The sequence below is a fragment of the Nilaparvata lugens genome, chromosome 5 (genome assembly GCF_014356525.2).
Source record: "Nilaparvata lugens isolate BPH chromosome 5, ASM1435652v1, whole genome shotgun sequence".
NCBI lineage: Eukaryota > Metazoa > Arthropoda > Insecta > Hemiptera > Delphacidae > Nilaparvata > Nilaparvata lugens.
Genome location: NC_052508.1, coordinates 8019428 through 8044667, shown reverse-complemented (window position 1 = coordinate 8044667; position 25240 = coordinate 8019428). Strand labels below are relative to the sequence as shown.

Below are 25240 nucleotides of genomic sequence, written 5' to 3'. Positions count from 1 at the left end.
ATGTGGAAATTTTTAAAGAAACTAAAAAATTATTTGTGTCTCAATTTGTAAATAATTAATTTTAGTTTGTCTGCATTTTATAAACATATGTTCTTTGCAACTTAAGAGTTTTCAGACTCATTAAAAATAGTTAAGAATAAAAATGACAATGGTTAAAAAACAACAAGACACATTAATTTAAAACTCAATATATTCAATATAATATATCTTGGACAAGTCAATTTTTTATTTATTTCGACTCCAGTCAGTCTCATCAAAGAGCACTATCAAATTTTGTATTTACAATTAGAAATCTTTGAAAATAGGTACAATTTAAAAGACTGACTAAGTCTAGGTAAACCTACACTTATGCACAGTATAGATTTTTGAGTTCGTCAACAAATACAAGATTTAAAAAATAAAGTATACAATTTTCAATCAACTCAATACGGAATATAGCAATATAACATCCAATAGTATATATTGTAGCCTTACATCACAGAGAAAGTACACCTCTGCAATATAAGTTTCCAAACAAGTAAATATTATACCTAATGTTCTTTCTAGATTTTGTTTACAGGATTCAGTACTCAAAACCAATATAGCTTACAAAATGCAATCAGAAAGCTTACGGTACATAATAAAGTAAATAAATTTAGTGTAAATTATTCTATAGTTATAATATTTCTCATTGCATCAATACAATGTGAAGGATTATAAGGATTGAAGCTGTATCATCGTAATGAGATTCAGCAATTCTTTAATGGGAAGCATCAATGTTTTTAACAGGAAATGCTAACAGTTTGAAGTTAATCACACTAGACGACAAAACGCTTTTATCTTGATTTTTTATTGGAATAAAAATTATATATAATGGGGATGTTTCAACTTATAATGTGAGATTGCAATCAAGTTGGTTATAAAGTTAGTATAGAGTAATGAAACTTGATAAATCATCAAGTACTGTAATATAAAAGTTGGAATACACAGGGCCTTCTCATCAAATAACAACTACGAAAGAAGCTATATTTATATTATACAATAACATCTCTCAATACACGACCATTTTCTCAGTTGTGTATCTAAACATAAACCATGTTCAAAACATTGTCATCATAAATAATAGAATGATTTCAGAAGATTTTATTGAGAATAAAACTTCTTTTATTCATTCATTTATGCCCATATGCACCACCTACGTTTAACGCTAATGTGGGTTTACATGAACATTGGCAATATAAGATCTTATCATAGTGTGTTACATTCAGGCCCGGTTGCACAAAAGTCTGTTAAATATTAATCATGACTGAATGCCACAAGAACCAATCAGAGAAGGCTTTTTTGAAGAAAAAGCTTCTCTGATTGGTTCTCGTAGTATCATAATTGAAATTCAACAGGCTTTTTTTCAACCAAGCTCGAGACTACCAGTTAACCAACAGCTAATCAAACTCAGTTTAAACAGATATGATGCATAAGGGCCTTAATATGAATCGATGATTGTAAAGATCTAGTTAACATTATGTACAGGACACAAAATGTTGTGACATATATCACAAAATCTCAATATTTAGCACCAAACATACTTTCTATGTTATGGATTCCAAGTTGATGCAACATGTTTTACTGTTTCCATGTTGTGTTCTACAGCATGTTACTGCAACATGTTGTTTGTTTTATCATTTTAAGCAACAACAATTGTTTTGGGACAACTTAAAATATTCAGTTTTGAGCTGCAATTACACCAAAGTTATTAACAAAATGTTTGTTTTTCCGTCCTTATAGATTCTATTAGTTTAAACGGAGCTTGACAAACACATATGCACATCATGTGTATGATAAGTTATGTTCAATCTAATAGAATCTATGAGGATTAAGTTATTAACATTTTGTTAATAACTTTGGTGTAAACGCAGCTTAAGTGTTTCAAGTTGAATCAACAAGACTTGTTTTGGGACAACATAAAATATTCAGTTTAAGAGTTTAGTTTGTAGCAAAAAGACTTCTTTTGAGACATTTACATTATTCAGTTTTGATGTTTCATGAAAATGCAACAAGATTTGTTTCAAGACAAGGTTTACTTAAAGTTGGGGTTGTATGTTAATGTAACAAGACTTGTTTTGAGACAATATTCACATAAAGTTGGGGTTTAATGTTATCGCAACATCACTTGTTTTGGGACAAGACATAGAATTGGAATGTGATACCAAACAATATCTGAGGCTACGCCAAGAATATAACGAAAAATATGAAGAAGAAAATGAGAACGGCGAATATTTTAATCATGAGCCAACGGTTTGAGGAGACCGACTGGAAGTATTTGAGAATTTCGTTGTGCGCAGACTCCACATTCATTTCAGCGTCTTGCACATTTGCGTCGATCCTGAAATCAAGGAAAAATATAAGAACACATTACAATATTTGAAATAAAAGCAGAAACTCAACTGGAAAAAAGAATAAATTACAATATTTGAAATAAAAGCAGAAACTCAACTCGAAAAAATAAGAATAAATTACAATATCTATATGATAAGAGAGAGTAGGGTTGTGTTTGTTCGCATCAAAGAATGTCAACTTGTGGATTGCATATCGGAAAAACGGGAATGATTTAGATCTCCAAATTTTGGACATGAATTCTAAAAATATCAATATCGTGCATCTCGAAGCCCAAAAGTCAATTTTCCTTCTAGATTTTTCAGAATTAATGTTCAAATTTCATTCATAGGACATGAAATTTCTTACGGCATACATTGATATTCAATCAGCTGTTCTTTTGAAATCTTCGGTTGGAATCAATTTACAATTATTTTCCTTAAAGCTAACTTCCATATTAAATATGAAATTTCATGATTTTCGTGATTATTGATTCTATCTACACCATACATATACATGATGATATTGAGAACGTATCCTTTTTCGCCTGATCTATGATATAATAAATGAAAGAATTGGTTTACGGGATAGAAAATTCAACGAATGACGCATCATCACGTCTGAAGTGCTGGACTGACTAACTTAGAATTTTGCATATAAATTCCTTATTTACCGAAGAGGTTTTAGGTCTATTTTAAATTATTCAGTAGGTCAAGTTTTCAGTTTTTCAAGTTTCCAATTAGACCCTTGCGGGTTACCTTCTAGTTTTAAATAAAAGCAGAAGCTCAATTTAGGCCCGCCGCAAAGTAGACCCACGCTAATCCACGAAAAGCAACCCACGCCGTGGGATATTTTGTAAACCATTGCTAGGCTTCTCCAGACATCTGTGTAATACATGCAATGAATGATCCACTTGTCAGCTGATTGATTATGAATAATTCTATAGCAATAGTTCACAAACCATCCATCCCACGGCGTGGGTTGCTTTTCGTGGATTAGGGTGGGTCTACTTTGCGGCGGGCCATAGGCCTACATCACGATACACACTGTACTCTTCCAATGAACGTCCACTCACTACGATTTGACTAAATGATTGAATTATATTTCTCTATTTTTTTGTGAATTACAATAATATTGTAATTCACAAAAAATATTATTATTATTATTATATTATTATTATTATTATTATTATTATTATTGTTATTCAGGCTTAACTCTAGAAAATAATGACGAAAGTAGTAATATAACTCTGACGAGATGATTGATCTGTAGTGAGGTCCACGTTATAATGGCAGTGGAGAAAGATAGGAGAACAACGTTGCCGATCCTCAATGTCTTGTCAATGTCTTCTATGGAGGGTAACTGATACCGGTTTAATGATGTAATATTAACTGTTCATTCCAGTTTAAAATAATCAATTATATTTTATTATAAAGAAATTATATTTTTCAATAATTTCATAATTAAGACGAAGTATTTTTTTAATTAATTATATTTCTACATTGTTATAAAGCGCTCTGACAACAGAGCAAAGTGAGAAAGAAATAGCGCTATCCGCTTTGTTGAATGATAGACAAGGATAGCAATACAATTGCTAATCAAACACTGCCATTATAACGTGGACCTGACTATAGGTAGTTTAACAAGGGACTAGGCTAATATAAATTACTTCACTTTGTAATGCATTCTACTCCCAACAAGGGACTTTATTTTTCATCGTAGGTGTGATAATCTTCCCAGGAGATACATTACACAATGTGAGAAACGAATAATATTTAGAGTGAAGTACATGTCGTCATCAATAAAAGAATATTGAAAAAGTAAATTATTTCGTGGTGGAAAATATACTGTAATTCATTTATAAAATAGAATTATAGAACCCTTTTTGAAAATAAAATAATAGATTAAGAGTACATATAAATTGTATTCTTAGGGCCGTTTGCACAGTGTAAGTTTAAGCTAAAGCTTAAACCAAATCTGGATTTTTTTCTGGTTTAAACTAAAATTCCGTTTGCGCATTATCAGTTTAAACTCTGTATTGTGTTTAAACTCTAGGAAAGTTTAAACCTCCAAAATAGGAGGTTTAAACCAAATAATTTGGATTAACTATACATCTGTAAAATTTGATGGAGGAGACAGCTAATAGTAAATTATTTTTCGACTTTTGTTTTTAATGCTTCTGTAGACGTTAATAATTATTTAGGTTAAAGTGAATCATTATTGATAGAATTGACAGATTTTAATGCGATTGAAAGAGATGACTGCGAAGAAATTTTGGAACTGAGAAAAATTGGGCAAAAACGAATCATTTAAATTTCTGGGATGATAGAGAATTTTTTTAACGGTTTTGCTTGAGTAAAGCAAGTGCCAATTTAGTATTTGATTAAATAAGCCACTTGATAGAAAATAAGTCAAGTTTTATCAGTGATTTTTTATTAGAAAACATGTTTTTAATAACACATAACTGAGATATTTTGCTTTCGAGAGATTTCTAATAAACGAGGAAGACCGTAATAGATTTAAGTAGATTTTCATAACAAAATAAGTTTTTTATCTTACATTCTAGATTATATTTTTTGGTGCCAACTAAATATAAGTTTGATTCTAATAGTAATATAGCATTTCATCATTTTTTGAATTTCTTGGTCGCTTTTCACTTTTATTACCGTACAGCTTACAGATCTGTGGATTTTGAACCAGAAAATAGTAACTACATAGCCTCAACTTACTGATGGTTTGTAAACAAATAGCAAATTTCCTGTAAAAATTACCCTTCCTGATATTATAAACGATGACATTCTATTACCAACTTAACGCTAAACTAGTTTAACTTAAACTGGATTAGTAAATGCACTGAGAAAACCTATTCAAGTTTAAACTTTTAGATCAACTTAATCGAGTTTAGCAATCTATACTGTGCAAACGGCCCTTAATATATTATTTTATTATTTTCAAAAAGGGTACTATAATTCTATTTTACAAATGAAAATGAGTAGCCCTGATTCCATACATTTTAAGAAGATACTCCAATTTATTTCTCACAAAAGTTTTGAACAAGCAAAACCCTGCTTCACATAGAGTTTCGGCTCTGCATAGCAGAAGAAGAGAAACGTTGGTATGGGAGAGTTTAGACAGCAAGCGTGTGAGCACTGAGCACTCTTGTAAGAAACACTGGTATTAAAAAATCGGCAGACTTCAATAGTGTGAAGACGTGTTTCAACATTCCAGAAGAAACACAGATATTCTCTTTCGGCCCAGCAGGGCAGTATCAATTGGAAATCCCGAATTGAAAGTTAACGAACAAAGTACACAATTTTAGAAGTATACAATACAATAAAATTAACAATATTATAAATAAATGAATAAATAAATTTATATAAGAAGGCACTACTGGCATAAGTGAAACTTGTTCGCCAGCAGTGAGTGCCATTGAAAAATACAAGTATTATAACACGAATCAAACTAAAAGTGATTATATACTATAATACAAATCGTAACAGAATCAAGAAAAGGTATTATAACAGACGGATTATACACCATGTTCTCAAAGTTATTACAAAATTATCATTTCATACACTTATCTTGAAATAAACTCTAGATTTACCCACTCATCTATGTCACTAATTACTTTTTTGTTATTTGTTAAGTAGAAAAGAGAAGAAAATACTGACCGTTCAACCATTTCCTCCTGCTCTTTAACCATGAACGCCAGCTGAGAGAATATTCCCCCCAACTCCACGATTGTCGATTCTATGTTTTGCATTGTTTCCGCCCTACTCGATAAATACTGGTCCTGAAACATCAATAAAATTCATATTAAAGAATTACTCAATCTATTACAGACTAGGACGTCGACATTTGTGATTTTCACTTGATGCATCGATATACACGGTGTCCCACAAAGAGGTTTACACGTTTAATTTTGCATTAGACCTACGTGCCCATTCATGCACCGAACGTTTTTAAATTTCACACATTTTACAAAGTAGGTTCTGAAAATATTCTGGGAAAATTTCAGCTCCCTAATCCTCGTAGGAACAAAATGGCGGCATATTGAAAATTTTACCAATTCGCTTCCTGGAAAAACTACTGCCGCCATTTTGTTTCTACGAAGGTTAGGGAGCTGAAATTTTCCCAGAATATTTTTATATTCTTAGAACCTACTTTATAAACTGTGTAGAATTTAAAAAAGTATCTACTTTTCTGTCTTGTTTATTTGAGTCCTAGACTCAAATAGGTCTTGGAGTTAATAGATCCTGTAGTTGCAAAAATAAATCCGTGACTCAAAAATACGATTTAGATCCGAGGGCTTATTCAAGTCCTAGGCCCGCTTGCACAAAAGCCGGTTAAATTTTAACCGTGATTAATTCCACGAGAACCAAAAGAAAAGGCCTTTTTGATGAGACGGCTTCTCTGATTAGTTCTCGTGGAATTAATCATGGTTAAAATTTTGTACAACCGGCTTTGGCTTTTGTGCAACCGGCACCTAAACTCTAAGGTGGGCCGTCCACTGGAACCGATTTCGTCCGAACTAGAATCGGCCGAAAACTACCGATCTCGTCCGAACGATCCCCCAACAAAGAAAGGAATAGATGCATTGTCTCCGGCCGATCAATTTTTCGATTCGAATTGAATGGGATTTTCCAGGCTCTATCCGGCCGAACTAACTAGTCGAGCTGAGACAACAAAGTGTTCCAAACCTAAAATTGTTTCACAGTCTTGTTTGTTTTTGGAAGTTGTTCTGTTTTAAAAAAATGTAACTATGGACAATGAAAAGTTTGGACCAAGAGCATGGGATATGCGAGACAAAAGATATCATCGTCGTGATGTTCAAAGGAATCTGTGGATAAAGATTGCTGAACAAATAGCATCTGAAGGTAAAATTATTCTAATGATATTTGTTTATTCAATTTTCAAAATTTCAATCTAATCATTGTTAATGAAAAATTTTGATGGCTATGATAGTAGTTAATTCAATAATATTGGCAACAAGCAGATTACTGAATTAGACTGACGTAAACGGTTTCAATCGACGACCATATTCGGCCGAATTAATGTCCGAACGGATCGGTTGAATACGGTTCCAGTGTACGGTTAACCTTAGGGTATATTCACACCTAGCATAGCGTAGCTAAAATTCGTCTTCCGAAAACGTAGCCGATGTTAAATCTACGCTACGCTGGTGTGAAGAGACCTTAAGTTTCATTTTACTACACATTATCAACTAAACTATGGTATTTTTGCAATGAGGTGGTGACTAACCTTAGGTAGGTGAAGGAGCATCAACCAACATCTGAAGTGGAATGCACAGATTGATAATATGTGTAAAAAAATGAAATATATTGTTCATAAATTCTACAGATTGAGCAGTGTTGGACATTTAAAGTTATTGATGATGGTCTATTCAGCTTATGCCCAATCCATATTTCAGTATGGTATAAGGGTTTGGGGGGGGGGTGCCTCAGACACTAATTTCAATAAAATAGGTGTGATTCAGAGGCACATACTAAAAGCTGCTCTCCAAAGGCCGAGACGATATCCCAGTAACTTACTTCAAGAAAAATTCCCGGTTCTGACAGTGAGACAACTCTATATAAAAAATTTAATACTTTATATCAATAGATCCAAAAATACTTTCACTCCATACATTCCAGATTACAATTTCAGATCGCCATCAAATTACCGTGTTTCCAGGACAGACCTAATAGTATGCCGTAGACAGTTCCCCTATGTAGTAAATAAATTGATTAATGTTGAATGAAAAAGACTAAGAAATTGTCAAAAAAGTAAATTGATTAACTTGTTACCCGAAAATTTAATTTTAGATAGCATCACTAAATCAAGTACTAAAAAAATAATTGATTGGATGAAATCAACAAATGTTTTTCATCTAATTCACAAAACAATTTCTTTTTTTTCTCTAGTATTGCCATCAAATTTACATACAGTATAAATATGTGTTTCCTCACTTTCACCTTGATTGAATTGTATAGTTAAAATATTATAGTTTAGCTTACCTTGTTGAATCAAAGTTTTTCTATTGGAAGTAATAGTATAGTTTTTTATTTTGGTACACGTCACCGGCACTCAAATTGTGGTTTTGCTGGTTTCGCCGAATTAGTATATTATTATGTTAAAAAATTATATTTCTTATTCTGAAATATTACATTTTGTATTCTGTATTTATTTTTGAACATTTTTTGTAAGGCAATAATATTTGATTTGATTTGATGACACAACATGTATGACGAACATGGGTGTTCACACATGTATGACAAACATGGGTGTTCACACATGTATGACGAACATGGGTGTTCACACATGTTCAACACACTTGTCCTATCGTTAGTGTGGCCATCCTTAGCAATGTATAATTAATTATTCCTTCTATGAATGTGATGTTATCTTGGAAAGTGGATTGAGACCAACCGTTTCGTCCAAGATGAGCGCCTGTGCTTGAGCCTGCATGAGCATGCCTGCACGTGGCTCGAGGTCGATGCTGACTTGCTGCTGCTGATGCTCGTCAGCCAGCAACACACTGCCCTGGTGGTAGGGGCCGCTGACGGCTGATGGTGGCAGTGCTGACGACACTGTGCCCAGCGAGAACTGGTCGCGACGGCTTTTCGCCTGCTTCAGGTTCTAAAACACAATAATAAGAAAAGGTGAAATAAATAAATAGAAATTGCTTTAACGACAAGGACATTTTCAACAATGCATGGTCAATGTCATGTACAAAATTTCACACAATACAAAACGTCTAGATTTGACTAATATCACAAAATCAAGTTTATAAAATTAACTTGAGAGAGACAGAAATAATACAGTACATACATTAACTTTGATACTGTTTATGTATAGTTTTTCCAATTTATAGAGAAGTAGTCAGTTACTTTAATATGTTTTTTGACAGGTATGTTCCTTTTTGAATTGCGCGTCGATGTATGTATAAGGTTTTTTTAGTTTGGCATTTTAAGGATAATATTAAATTAAAAGGAATTTCCTCCAAAGTCCGATATTACTGTACAAAACAAACTAAAGAATTATTCATGACTAGCGGGTGCTCCGTGCTCCGCAAGGGTTTAATTAAAAACTTGACATACTGGATTCTTTAAGAATTTTCAATAAGCATAATAATCATCCTCGGAAAATTAAGAATCTTAAGGTGCGTACAGATATACGCGCCGCGAACATGAGCAATTCACTTCTAATCAGCTGATTATATCTGTATTCTTACAGAAACGGTAAGATACAGATATAAAAAGCTTGGCATCAGCTGATTGAAAATGAATTGCTCATGTTTGCGGCGCGTAAATCTGTACGCACCTTTATGTACAAATTTTCTATTTAATCAGTTGAGTAGTTCAGACGTGATGATGCGTCATTCGTGGATTTCCTATCCCATACGTGTATAAGCCAGTCATTTCCTTTATTACTAGTAGTTCTGTGAACAGTAGACCTCTCGCGCTCAGTAAGTTACATTGACTTGTTGTTATGTGTTCTCAAAAATAAATAAATAATTTATCAATTTAAAATGTCTAGAAAAAATCCTAAATCTCATCGAATTTCCATCTAGCTGTTTACTCTGTTGTCAATATTCGCAGAAGCAGAAGTCTTCGGGGTTTCCATCTGTTAATAAAATTAACTTGACAGATACAGAAATAATACAGTAGATACATTAATTTTGATACTGTTTATGTATATAATTTTCCAATTTATAGAGAAATAGTCAGTTACTTTATATGGTGTTTCTTCGTTCATCAAAATGTTCTTCACTTTCATTTTAAAAGATATCTTGTAAAAACAGGCAGATAATTATAGTTTCACAGCCATATAAGGATAGTTTCTGAAAGGAGTTATGTTGATACCTATTTCAACCATCTCCCAAAAGAAATCAGAATCCTAAATTCAAGGAAAAAGTTTTGACCTATTTGACACATAAAGCATTTTATTCAGTCCGAGAGTTTCTTGATGACCATTGACAGCTTCTCTTCCTGAGATCCAACCCATTAATACAAGGTAGTTAATTCAATGTTAGTTTTAACTTAAAATAATTAACTTATTTAAGGCCTCCAGTGTGTGTTTTTAGTTTTAGTTCTAGAAGTTTTACTTTTATTTGTGATTAATTCATTTATTGACTGTAATTAATTATGTTGATTCTAATTTGTATATTGACAAAGCAGAAATTCTCTACATAGTGTAAATGTTATATAAGAATATGAAATAGCTGATAAAGAATTTGAACTCTCAGACTGCTTCGGTTTCTTGTGTCATAAACATGGTGATCCCTATTCACATCAAATATTTCAATATTGGAATTTAGAAATACAATCAAGAAATACACATAAAGAGCTGGGAAGGTCATCACCCTCATTTTCTTGAATAAAGGTCTACAGCTTTCTTAATACGATGCATTGCATAGAAGTCTCAGTATCTTCTTTTGTAGGAGAAGAATGTTAATAGTCTCTGGATTATTCCCCCAGATCAGTACACCATAACCATAGCCACCTCTAATACAAGGCCCCGGTCTACGATATTGCAACGTCGCAGCGTAGGCCTAGAATCTAAAATACATGATTGGTGGAAAAGATTTTTAAAAATACCAGCTGATCTTTTTACATGATTGGTGGAAAAGATTTTAAAAAATACCAGCTGATCTTTTTTACATGATTGGTGGAAAAGATTTTAAAAAATACCAGCTGATCTTTTTCACCAATCATGTATTAGATTCTAGGCCTACACTGCGACGTTGCAATATCGTAGGCCGGGGCCTTGTATTAGAGGTGGCTATGCCATAACACATGATGCTCTGGACAAGAGCATAGTAAGCCTTGATCAGGATATCTACTCCTACACACGTGCTCAGTCTTCTGATAAGAAATAGCCCTTTTGAGTTTCTTAAACACATATACTGTAATTTACAATCACACAAATGTAGAAAAATCATTGAGAGCTACAAACATGTCTACAACACAAACGACTAATTTTTGACCAAGCGAAGTGAGGAGAATTTCTGCTTTTGAGACATGGTGCTACAGAAGAATGCTGAGGATCAGTTGGAGAGAGAAGGTAACGAATGAAGAGGTGTTTCAAGGAGTTAGAGAGAGATAGGCTGTCTACCGAGAGAAATAACAAGGAGAAAAGCACAACTAGTTGGTCTACGACATGAGGGACTAACAAATAAATAATGGAGGGAATGAGTGAGGGAAAGAATGCACGAGAAAGGCCAAGACTGGAGTGCATAGAACAACTGAAGAAGGATGTGAGATGTGCCAACTACTGAGACCTCAAAAGAATGGCGGATGACAGAGAGGCATGGAGAGTTGTTGCCTACCAGCCCAACGGCTGCTACCCAAAGAAAAAGAAGCAGAAGTGAGGTCTGAGAATCAAGTCGATGGTTTTGCTTTTATTTTTATGCTTCAATGTTCCGCATTTACGGCGAAACGCGGCAAAAGATTTTCATGAATTTTGACAGGTATGTTCCTTTTTGAATTGCGCGTCGATGTATGTATAAGGTTTTTTTTTAATTTGACATTTTAAGGATAATATCAAAGAAAAGGGTATTTCGTCCAAGTCCGATATTACTATACAAAACAGACTAGCAGATAACCCGTGCTCCGCAAGGATCTAATTAAAAACTTGACATAGGCTACCTGGATTCTTGAAGAATTGAAATAAAAACACACATATGTTGTCGAATTCTACACAGTTTTATTTGGTAAAGGATCATGGTTTCGTGAACTGTGTGGCTCATTATGGAACGGTCGAACTCTTAAAGAATCTTCAATAAGCTTGATAATCATCCACGGTAAATTAAGGATCTAATGTACAAATTTTCTATTTAATCAGTTGAGTAGTTCAGGCGTGATGATGCGTCATTCGTTAATTTCCTATTCCATACGTGTATAAGCCAGTCATTTCCTTTATTACTAGTAGTTCTGTGAACAGTAGACCTCGCGCTCAGTAAGTTACATTGACCTGTTATGTTTTCTCAAAAATTAATAAATAATTTATCAATTTAAAATGTTTAGAAAGATCCTGAATAAACATAGAGCTTTCTGTCCTATCGTACCGTGACGTGTCGTCCCGGAATGTGAGTGTGAGCGCTGTTATCAGGTCTGGCTGCCGTCGATACGCCAATCCAATCAACCCATCAGAGAACATTCTGTGTTGTTGTGTTGGCGAAAAATCGGTGTGTTGAAATTAACAAAGTAAACTACCATAATGCTGATTTCCTACAAACTTCATTTCTCACTTTTCATGACTTTAGAAATCAATTTCTTTTCAATAATATTTGTTGCAATTTTAATCATCAGATTAAAAAAGAAAAATGTAAAAAAATGTTTTCTATCAATAACTCCAAACTTGAATCATGGCCTCAGATGATGGAAAGACAAAGTTAGTAGACAACTGTCTACTAACGTTGATGGAAAGATACATTTTCAAAATGTTAGATGTTTTTGAACTATTATTATAGTCCACTAGAAAACTGATTTATGATGAATAATTATATAGTCTGATTTTTACAGTAATATTGGTGTTCGAAGGAAACTCTTTTTCCTTTTGTATTATCATTAAAATGCAAAATTTTAAAAAACCTTATGTATACGTCGACGCGAAATTAAAAAAGGAACATACCTGTCAAATTTCGTGAAAATCTATTGCTGCGTTTCGCTGTAAATGCGGAACATAAATATAAACATAAAGAGAAATGCAAAACCGTCGACTTGAATCTTGAGGTGCGTACAGATTTACGCGCCGCGAACATGAGCAATTCACTTCCAATTAGTGACTTGTTTTTCCAAATCAGGCTTCACTCTCGTCAAAATATAATCAAAGGTTAAAAGTTGACATTCGCATGTACTAAAAAAATCGGGACTCATGCTTTCTTAACACATTAAACAGATGGTGATATTCAACAAATAGTTGACGATTCAAGTTAATTCCATTAACCCACTCTATCCTAGCAGGCTTAGCTAATATCCAATACTTTATTATTGTGATACTAATTATTCTCACAAAGTTATGTCCGTGAAAACTAGACAACGCCATTTTCTAGGCTCTTGACGCTTGACGCTCAGACGCTTCCTGTGTGTATCATGAACGCTCTAACCACGCCACGCCACGCTCCGCTCTAGAACGCCACACCACGCTCCGCTTTAAGTGTGGTTGTACCCTAAGATTATACAGCTGAATCCTAGCCTCATCTACCAGCCAGCCAGAATTGTGGACAAGCTGCCAGTTTCAGCAAGGAGTCTGCCTGAGACAGTTTTGAAGAGAAGACTGAGGGCTTTCCTTCAGGAGAATCCCTTTTATTCTATGAGGGAGTTCTATGATTGTGATCCTCAGACTGTGAGTAGATACTTCTTGTCTTATAGTAGTGAGGTCAATGTTATAATGAGAGTTTTTGATTAGCAATGGTATTGCTATCCTAGTCTATCATTCAACAAAGCGGATAGCGCTATCTCCCTCTTGCTTTGCTCTGTTGCCAGATCGGCTTTTAATAATGTAGAATTGATAATTAACAAAATATTTCATATTAATTATGGAAAAATATTAAAAAATATAATTTCTTGCTCAATAAAATTTAATTGATTATTTTAAACGAGAATGAACCGTTAATATTACATCAATAAACCTGTATCAGCTACTGTCTATAGAAGGCATTGACAAGACAGAGGATCGGCAACGTTTTTCTCCTATCTTTCTCCACTGCCATTATAACGTGGACCTCACTATAGTCTTGCTGCTTCTTCTGCTTTCCTCTTAGTATGTTTCATTCGTAACTTGTTTAGTTCTTTTATTCGTTGACCTGCCTTAAGGCAATTCATTATTGTTCTTGACTTGTTCACTTGTGGACATTCATATGTCCAATATGCCTACACTAAATATAAAATACAAATTATATTCACTTACAAATCATGATCTCCTCCAGCTTGGCGAAGTACTATAGTGAGGTCCACGTTATAATGACAGTGAATGAAGAAAGGAGATCAGCGTTGCCGTTGTATGTCTTAATTAATTATATTTCTACATTTTTAAGAACAGATTTGGTAAAGTTGTAGAGCTAGAAAAGGATAGCGCTATCAGGTTTGTCGAATGATAGGCAAGGATTGCAACACCAATGTTAATCCAATACTGCCATTATAGTGTTGACCTAACTATAGTGATTCTATTTAATTAGTTACAATAAATATAAAAATATCGGGGGACCGAGCTTCGCTCCGAAGTGTAAAAGCATAGACTATTTGTAACGAAAGATCGAATTTATAGTTTATATTTATTTATTTTCTCAGTCGTACAATTATTTTTACAGTTATATGAGGAGGCACAACAGGCTTATGCCCAAAACTGTCCCTTTTCAAATTTATACTACAGTCCAAATCAAAATCTAGATTAAGCTACTATCACTCATCAAAATAACAATTCATTCACACATCAATTACAAATAGATATACTATGAATTCCATTTAGAATGATATACTATGTTTGCTACAATATTTGTTAATATACTATGTACTATTCTACACTAACAGCATATAGTTACTATTTTGGACTTTCTGAAGTGAAAATGTTTTCTAAAAAAAAGAGAAATAAACAAAAATAAGTCTTTCTTGCTGGATTATTTTTCTCGTGAGATTAGCTGAGGAATAACCCACACATGCACTACCTCACTCAATTCCATTACGGTATCGACAGACGACAAAATTTCCAGCTGTTATTCCAAGGACGTATTTATCCTTCAGCGAGTTATCCCAGGGTTGAAACCTAGTGCAATCGAATTTTAATATCATAAACCTACTTTGTTCCAAATATCGTGAGAATCGTTAGAGACGTTTTCGAGATCCGGTCACATACAGATATATGAACATCTAAACATACAAACAGAAATTGTTCGTTTGATAGTAAAGGATACAGATTTTATTCACTCACAAAGCATAAGTTTCTCCAGCTTAGCAAAAGTGCCACTGAGGTTTTTGCCGATAGTTTTGGCGATCATCATGAACTCGGCATAGCTCTGTATGTAGCGCGCCTTGTGGGGGTCGGCGCCCTAACCGCCCTGGGCAGTTGGCGACCCTGCAACGAGCGGATCGCGTTCGCGAACTCGGCCGTGCGGTCGCGTGCGGAGGCGGCCGGTGACGTCATACAAAATAGGTATAAGACTTACAGAAATATTTTGAATAAACTTATTAAAAAAACAAAATTTGATTATTACAGGACTAAAATATCAAATTACAAAGGTAATAGTAAGAAAACTTGGAACTGCATACAGGAAATTTTAGACATACAACGTACACATAAACCACCCGAATTCGACCCAGACATTATGAATAATATTTTTCAGAAGTAGGAAGAAACTATGCAGAGAAATCCTCAACAGGTCCACACGAAATCCAGTTAACTTACAGTATCCACCTTGTGCAGCGGCTGACACTCCAAAATCATTCTTTATGCATCCAACAAGTTATGAAGAGGTACTAATAATGATTAAAAGCTTAAAAAGTAACTCCTCTCCGGGAGTGGATGGAGTAGGCAACATATGTTTGAAAAATATAGCAGAGTTCATAGCCAAACCATTGTCAATTTTGTTTAATAAATGTTTCGAGTTAGGCCATTTTCCTTCACATTTTAAAATAGCTAAAATAATTCCTCTCCATAAATCAGGTGACAAAAAAGCTCCCGAGAACTACCGTCCTATCAGCCTTATAAGCAACCTGTCTAAAATATTTGAAAAGATAATAAAAAAACGAATGGTCGAATATCTTGAAAAGTACAAATTATTGCTGTAAATCAATTCGGGTTTCAGGAGGGTAAATCCACCGAAGATGCAATGACTGAGTTGGTTAGAATTGTAACGGAAAACTTTAAAAACAGTAGAAAAACTCTGGCTGTGTTCTTGGACCTGGCAAAAGCCTATGATACCATTCCTCATAAAGTCCTTCTACGTAAGCTAGAGAGAATAGGTATCCGGGGAACGGTGTTAAATTTATTTAAAAGTTACCTGCATGAAAGAATACAAATCCTTGACACCAGTAAACTGACATTGACCGACTACGGTCTTCCACAGGGTACAGTGCTCTCCCCGTTATTATTTTTGGTATATATCAATGATCTATTGAAAATTGACATCAATGGATGCCATTCCATCTCCTTTGCAGATGACACGGCCTTAATTTTTACTGGGTCAAATTGGCGGGAGGTTAAGTGTTTAGCCGAGGCTGGTCTGGCTAGGGTTAAATCTTGGCTGGATCACCACACGCTGACACTTAACATAAAAAAAAGTGTGTACATGCTTTTCTCTCCATCAGAAAGGTCTATCCCTACAGAGCTATTTCAAGATGGTGTAAAAACTCACTCAGACTCCTGTACATATTATAATCATTATGTAGAGTTGGAAGGGTTACAGGAGAGGGATGAAAACTGTGTATGTCAGGCATTGATAAGAGTGAGGGAGACAAAATATTTGGGAGTCATGTTAGATTCACAACTCAAATGGAACGCTCACATTGATAATATATGTAAAAAAATGAAACATATTATACATAAATTTTACAGGTTAAACGGGTTAGGTGATTTAAATATATTACTATTAATTTACTTTGCTTACGCCCAGTCAGTATTACAGTATGGCATTAGGGTATGGGGTGGGGCATTGGACGTACATTTTAACAAAATCTCCTTAATTCAAAAACACTTAATTAAAGCAGCACTTGGTCGACCCAGACGTTACCCTACAAATCTCCTTTTTACAGAATTCCCAGTTTTAACAGTTAGGCAACTATTTGTGAAAACATAATATTATACATAATTAAAACAGAAATCTATTTACACCTCAAGCTCGAACCTACAATTTTCGAATGCAAGATAATTATCAAATTAACAGAACTGACATGACTGTATGCGGAACACAAATATAAACATAAAGAGAAATGCAAAACCGTCGACTTGAATCTTATGGTGCGTACAGATTTACGCGCCGCGAACATGAGCAATTCACTTTTAATCAGCTGATGTCAAGCTTTTTATATCTGTAAAAAGCTGTTTACCGTTTCTGTAGAAATACAGATATAGTCAGCTGATTAAAAGTGAATTGCTCATGTTCGCGGCGCGTATATCTGTACGCACCTTTAGACCTCACTTCGCTCGGTCAATAATATGGATTATGATGTCCATGTGTTCTTGTAAATACGATGACAATTATATTCTATTCAGATGTAATTCGATGTCAACATACCTCTGTGCGAACCTGCAGCACATTCTTGAACTCGGTAGACATGGCTGCCAACTTTGACTGTAGTGCCAACACAACACTGCTGCTATGCGACAACAGGTGCTGCTGTTTGGTGGCCGCTGACTGCAACTGGCGTTGTCGCCGCGACACCTCCTGGAGGCGCGCGATCTGCCCATTGAGACTGTTCAGGTCTTCCTTGATTATGTAGGTCAGCTCTTGGATCTCGGTTGGCCGATCGTTGAACATCGTTTTGCGTTTTGCCACTGCACACAAAACATTGGCTCAGTTGAATAAAATCAAAATCTAGTGACGAGGAACTATAGTGAGATCCACGTTATAATGGCAGTGTTAGATTAGCAATTGTATTGCTATCCTTGTCTATCATTCGACAAAGCGGATAGCGCTATCTCTTTATTGCTTTCCTCTGTTGCCATATCGTCTTTTAACAATGTAGAATTAATAATTAACAAAACATTTTATCTTAATTATGTAAATTTATCATGAAATTATAAAAAAAAAGTTGTTTAATAAAATATAATTGATTATTTTAAACGAGGATGAACAGTTAATTTATTACATCAATAAGCCTGTATCTGCTACCATCTATAGAAGTCATTGACGAGACAGAGGTTCGGCAACGATTTTCTCCTATATTTCTTCACTGCCATTACAGCGTGAACCTCACTATACATAAAAGATGAATCCTAGCCTCATCTACCAGCCAGCCAGAATTGTGGACAAGCTGCCAGTTTCAGCCAGGAGTCTGCCTGAGACAGTTTTTAGGAGGAGACTGACGGCTTTCCTTCAGAACCCCTTTTATTATCTGACGGAGTTTTTTTATTGTGATCCTCAGACTGTGAGTAGATACTTCTTGCCTTATATCGTGAGGTCCACGTTTTAATGGCAGTGTTTGATTAGCAATGGTATTGCTATCCTATAGTGAGGTCCACGTTATAATGACAGTATTTGATCAACTTTGGTTTTGCTATCCTTGTCTATTATTCGACAAAGCCGGTGTACTATCCTTTTCTAGGTCCACAACGATGTCAATTATGTTTTTGACAGTGTTGAAATATAATTAATGCAGAGAATCGGCATCGCTATTCTCCTATCTTTATCCACTGTCATTATAACGTGGACCTCACTATAGTCTATCATTCAACAAAGCGGATAGCGCTATCACTCTCTTGCTTTGCTCTGTTGCCAGATCGGCTTTTAACAATGTAGAATTAATAATTAACATAATATTTCATATTAATTATGGAAGTATTAAAAAATATAATTTCTTGCTTAATAAAATATAATTGATTATTTCAAACGAGAATGAACCGTTAATATTACATCAATAAACCTGTATCGGCTACTGTCTATAAAGGCAGTGACAAAACCGAGAATCGGCAACGTTTTTCTCCTATCTTTCTCCACTGCCATTATAACGTGGACCTGACTATAGACTTGCTACTTCTTCTGCTTTCTTCTTAGTATGTTTCATTCGTAACTTGTTTAGTTCTTTTATTCGTTGACCTGCCTTAAGCAGTTTATTATTGTTCTTGACTTGTTCACTCGTGGACATGCATATTGCCCAATATGCATTCTTGTGAAATTGCAACTTTCTCAAATTCCCAATTCAACATCAGAATTGGATGTAGAATATCATCCCCAATATCCTAGTAGTGCTAAAAACGTTTCAGGGTTGAAGGATTAAAAGGAAATTCAACTTTCATGATAAAATTGGAAACATCACAAAGATTTGTTTTTCTTTTGAATATCACTTCTCTCATAATCATGGGGCGTCGTAATGCGTAATAATTTTATATCAAATTAACGGGGAGAATGTCTCTTTTCTATTGGTGTCTGGATCATTTTTATCCGACCTATAGTTATTTTTTAATTGATGATTACCTATGTTCGTCAATGTCGAGACATTTCGAGCAGAAAACATGAAATTTTCGACTTGCTGAAAACTCTTTTGTTTTGAAAGATAAGTGGGTGGTGAAAGCGAGAAAGTTTTTCAGAAATAATTGAAATTATTTTTTCAATTGTCAAAAGTACTCAGGAGATCGTATTTTGGTCTCCAAGGAATTTTAAAGTTAGGTGAACGGCTGCATGTTATGCATTGTGTACTAAATTTTTGCTAAAGGCTGACAATTTAGAAGATAATATCGGGGCACCGAGCTTCCCTCGTTATTTTTATTTATAGATAAACAGAACACAATTCTCTAAAATGATCGTGTTTATATTTCAAAGCTTGCTATAATTTATTCTGTCATCTTATGAATTTCGGGGATGCGATATTTTGATTTTTCACATACTCACTCACTCACTTTTTTACCATACACAGCTGTTTCAGCCAAGGATGAATTATCCTTTTAATGTCGTTCAGCGAGTTTTCCCAATGATGAGACCTAGTGCAATCGAATTTTCATATCATAAACCTACTATTTTTCAAATTTCGTGAAAATCATTAGAGCCGTTTACGAGATACGTATAACATAAATAACCAGATATAATTAATATAAATATAAAAAATATCGGGGACCGAGCTTCGCTCTGGAGTACAAGAGCATGAAGAATTTATCAAGAAAGAAGAAATTATAATAACATTCATACAGAAATGTTCTATCTAATCAAAGTAAATTGAGATTAATTCCCAGAGGAATGCAAAAATTTCCCTCTATAAACATCTAAACATATAAACAGAAGTTGCTCGTTTAATAGTATAGGATTTGACTGAATTATTTCAAGCGCAAGCAGCTGATTGCCCCTAGAAAGGCTGTGATGAAACACTGCTTGGATTATTCGAGGCGAGGTTGACATTTTCACTATTTATAATCATGTGGCTTGCAGTTGCTGAATTTTTCAATAGTTATGAATTTTGTTTTTGTTGATCCCAGCTATTGATAGAATATGGTAGCCCACCATTCAGCCGCTATCCTTGACTTTGAAGCTCCTGAGAGGCCAAAATATGTTCTTCTGAGTACGTTTGACAATGGAAAAATAATTGGATCAAAATACGATCTTCCGACAACTTTTGACAATTGAAAAAATAATTTAAATTATTTCTGAAAAATTTTCTCGCTTTCATCACTTATCTTTCGAAACAAAAAAGTTTTCAGCAAGTCGAAAGTTTCATGTTTTTTGCTCGAAATGTCTCGACATTGACGAACATAGGTAATCATTAATTAAAAAATATATCAACTACAGGTCGGATAAAAATGATCCAGACACCAATAGAAAAGAGACATTCTCCCCGTTAATTTGATATAAAATTATTACACATTACGACGCCCCATGATTCTGAGAGAAGTGATAATCAAAAGAAAAACAAATCTTTGCGATGTTTCCAATTTCATCATGAAAGTTGAATTTCCTTTTAATCCTTCAGCCCTGAAACGTTTTTAGCACTACTGGGATATCGGGGATGATATTCTACATCAAATACTGACATTGAATTGGGAATTTGAAAAAGTTGCAATTTTACTCGATTTGGCAACCCTGCAATTTCTTCAGATGGAGGGCCAAGTATCAACTTATTTTACACAGACTATAATTATATTTCTACATTGTTAAGAACAGATTTGGTAACGTTGTGGAGCTAGAAAAGGATAGCGCTATCAGCTTTGTCTAATGATAACGTGGACCTTACTATAGAACAAGAACAACCACAACATGATACAGTATCAACACAATATGATACAGTATTATCTCAACTAGATACACAACACTATTTCATCCAATTGCTTGACGCACTGAATTTAACTGTGTGACTTTTACTTGGTAAAGAAAATGATGTGATGTGCTCTATCTCATACGATTTATATATACAACACTATGATTTTATACATTCGCTAACTGCTTTGTCGAATGATAGACAAGGATTGCAACACCAATGTTAATCCAATACTGCAATTATAACTTTGACCTTACTATAGTAATTCTATGTAATTAGTTACAATAAATAAAACATAAAGATTTTATTCACTCACAAAGCATAAGCTTCTCCAGCTTGGCAAAAGTGCCACTGAGGTTTTTGCCGATAGTTTTGGCGATCATCATGAACTCGGCATAGCTCTGTATGTAGCGCGCCTTGTTGGGGGTCGGCGCCCTAACCGCCCTGGGCAGTTGGCGACCCTGCAACGAGCGGATCGCGTTCGCGAATTCGGCCGTGCGGTCGCGTGCGGAGGCGGCCGGTGACGTCATAGCCAGGCTGTGGTCTGAGTCTCGTACTCTGCAAAAATAATACACAATCTATAATATAATAAAGGACATATACATATAGGGGATAGGAAATTCACGAGTGACCAAGGTCTATAAATACAGGTCATTACACAATCCCGTGATGCATTGCAAAATCGCCAATTTATGGGGTTCTAGTTCACCAATTTTCAAATTTATTTTCTGCTGTTATCATTGTAGATTGAACATAATATGATGTGTTATTAGTAATTGGAGTTGTAAACATAATTCTTCCTACAGGATAATTATAGTATTATTAAATAGTTCAACTGAATTGTTGATTTTTAGATTTAATTGATCGGGAACTTTAAACTCTTTTTGCAGTTGTTGGCCTCAGATATTTCTGTCTTGTCCCAATGCCTCATGAATCATAATCCTCAGGTTATTAAAATAAGAACATTTTTTAATAATAAATGAATGAATAATTAAAGCATTTATTATTGAAATTTCATTATTAGAAAATCGAAAACCTGAATTTACATATTATCTGAACCAGAATATTGTTTTTAGAAAGCACAATGCATGATTTTGTTATGAGCAGATTGGAATTTCAAATGTACCGCCATAAAGACCCCACATAATGGCCGCTCCATAAGGAACACGAGTGTCATGACCTGTATTTATAGACCTTGCGAGTGACGCATTATCACGTCTGAACTACTGAACTGTTTGACTTGGAATTTTGTCTATAGATTCATAATTTACCAAGGATGGTTATGGGCCCATTTTAAATTCTTCAAGATTTCAGTAGGACTTGAATATTGGCTAATTGAATTGATGTATGACCAGTCCGACAGGTAGTTCTCCAGGCTGTTTAATAAGGCTGGCGCACACCATTTAGTCAAGACAAGACATGATCAGACACGTTCAGTCACAATACTTCACATAGTTGCTTATGAAGTGTGAGTTGCGTCATAAGCAACAATGTGAAGTATTGTGACTAAACGTGTTTGATCATGTCTTGTCTTGACTGACTGGTGTGTGCCTAGCCTAAATCTTCCTATCCTTAGTAACGATGTAGTTTCAATTCATTACCGGCGGTCACCGGATGAATTCCTTTTGTCAAAAGGTAAGAACATAAAAACTAACTCAGATGACCTTAGATAGGGTACGTTTTGTGTGGCTCTGCAGATTGACTATCACTGTTAGTCTCATTACATGTTGTTTGGTGTCATCTCAAAATTGTTCCAAAACGTTGCCTATCACATCCTCTACGTCCTCTCTTAGAGAGTAGAGAGGGAAGTTGAGTAGTTTCTCCAGAACGACATTGAGGAAACCCCCAATTTCTAACCCATGAACGCTCTGTGGTAATCGATTGAACTTTTTCAGAGACCTCATGAAGTAAAAATTATGGGACCTTAATACTCTGGCGTAGGGCATCTCGCCTTTTCCCTTTATTTTTTATTAATTTATACAATAAGTACATTATCGAAATGATAGGGAGATGAAAACCAAGGTAAACTTGTGCTACTCCTCTCTCAAATTTAGGTAACTGAGTGCCGGTTACACAAGAACCGGTTCATTTTTAATCCTGATTAATTCCAGGAGAACCAATAGAGAAACCGTCTTTTAAAAATGGTCTTCTCGGAATGGTTCTCGTAAAATTTATCAGGATTAAAATTTAACCGGGTCTTGTGCAACCGGCAATCAGTGTTACGTTATCTAAATTTGGGAGAGGAATAGCACAAGGTCCAACATAGGTTAAGTCTTGTAATTCTTCAATTTTTTTTGTGTAGTTGAGAAGTTGATATTGTGGTAATTATTCATATTGAATGAAAAAGACTAAGAAATTGTCAAAAACCACAGATTTGAAACCACAGAAGCATGTGGTTTTTGACAATTTCTTAGTCTTTTTCATTCAATTCTTCGATTCACAAAATTCTCACTCCTCAAATATTTTTACAAAGTAGATTTTCAAATTTAGATGCTTCAAAACTAAAACATAGAAGAAATATTTCACATTATTATAACTAAAATAGGAAATATTCACATATTAAAAATTATATTTTCAAGAAACCTGAAAAACAGACTTCATTATCTTTGCTTCCTGTTCATCTTCTTCAGTAATGTGTGTTATTATTCATCTTCTACTTTTATGTGTGTAAGACTGGCCTCTCTCCTGGAAACTGTGAACCTCACTCCGAAAAAGCACATTCACTTCAGGCACATAGGTAGCAGGTTGAATGAATGAGAGGTGAGATCCTAAGTTTTCCAGGGATTTGCTAAACTTTACCAGTATATGTGAACCCAAGTTCGAGTTGTATTGATTTCATCGTTTATTGTGAGATTGGTCAGCTAGTTTTTTGTTCCAAGCCTCTCGCTGAAAACACAACCAGCATGACGAGCATACTTGTACTGTCGTGAGAGGGCACCGTAACCGGTATTGCAGAATAAGTTTGCAGAGTGATACAAAAAAGGATGTTGTACCGTGCAGCCCTCAAACTGTCCTCTACCAAGTTATACATTTTAATTTGTCCAGATTTCTGGAATCTGGTTGTTCCAAGTTTTCAAATTTGATATTTTTTCTCTCCCTATCATTTTGGTGATGTACTTATTGAGTGAATCAATATCTAAATGATAAATAACTGTACACTCACTTTGGTCTAGCACCTAATCTAGCTGCGTTATTCCAGTCAGTGTGTTCTGGCCCATTATAGGCGCCTGTGCCTGAGGCCCCGCTGTGATTCGCCACGGCGTTCCAACCTAGATGACTACTATCGCCGCCATCTTGGATGCTATCTGGTCCTCCACTTCCACCCACCAGCGGCACTTGTTCCGATTCAGATCCAACTCTACGGCGACGCGCAGTCATTTCACCATTGCCAAACTGAAATATAAATAACAAAAATGTTTAATCAATCAAATAGATTTGATACAATGAAAAATTGAAATTTTAAATGGAAATAAATGATTATTTTGTGGCATTACAAAACAGTGACGTAACCTAAACCGAGTTTAGTTAACCTTGAAATTATTCAAAAACTTTATAAAAAAAATAGTTGAAATTGGCATTATAAAGAATGTTGTATCTTTCATGGTTACAAAATCGAATTGCAATTATAAAAGAGCATTGCAAAGTTGTAATTAGTATCTAAATGACAACTCACATAAAAACAAAGTGACAGTACAATCAACTTTCTAAACTCCTATAATAGGCTACTGGATGAATCCATTAAAAGATGATTTCAAGGAATAACAATAAATAAATTTAGAGGATCATAAATACCTTATTTCTAAACCATAAAATGTACTTACCAGAAATTAGAGAATATTTACTTTAAAATTACAAAACAGCAAAAATTGTTTCAACTTTATGTCGTGTCAAATCATCAGGGACATAATCAGCTGGTTAAGCGGATCTGTTGATTTAGTAGATAGTCGAGAGGTAGATATTAGAGAGCTGTCTTCATACAATTTCAAAGATGG

General features: G+C 34.6%; 1 protein-coding gene across 1 annotated transcript; it reads right to left on the bottom strand.

Annotated features, from left to right (window-relative positions):
* Positions 1-172: 172 nt before the first annotated feature.
* LOC111047274 (syntaxin-5) lies at positions 173-25201 on the bottom strand. The gene is made up of 7 exons (XM_022332997.2): positions 25070-25201; positions 24412-24641; positions 21565-21806; positions 17582-17841; positions 8779-8988; positions 6021-6142; positions 173-2359 (listed from the first exon to the last, which is right to left on the bottom strand). Exons 2-7 carry the CDS (start codon positions 24624-24626, stop codon positions 2200-2202), a joined length of 1209 nt encoding a protein of 402 aa, XP_022188689.1. The 5' UTR covers positions 24627-24641; positions 25070-25201; the 3' UTR covers positions 173-2199.
* Positions 25202-25240: the final 39 nt, after the last annotated feature.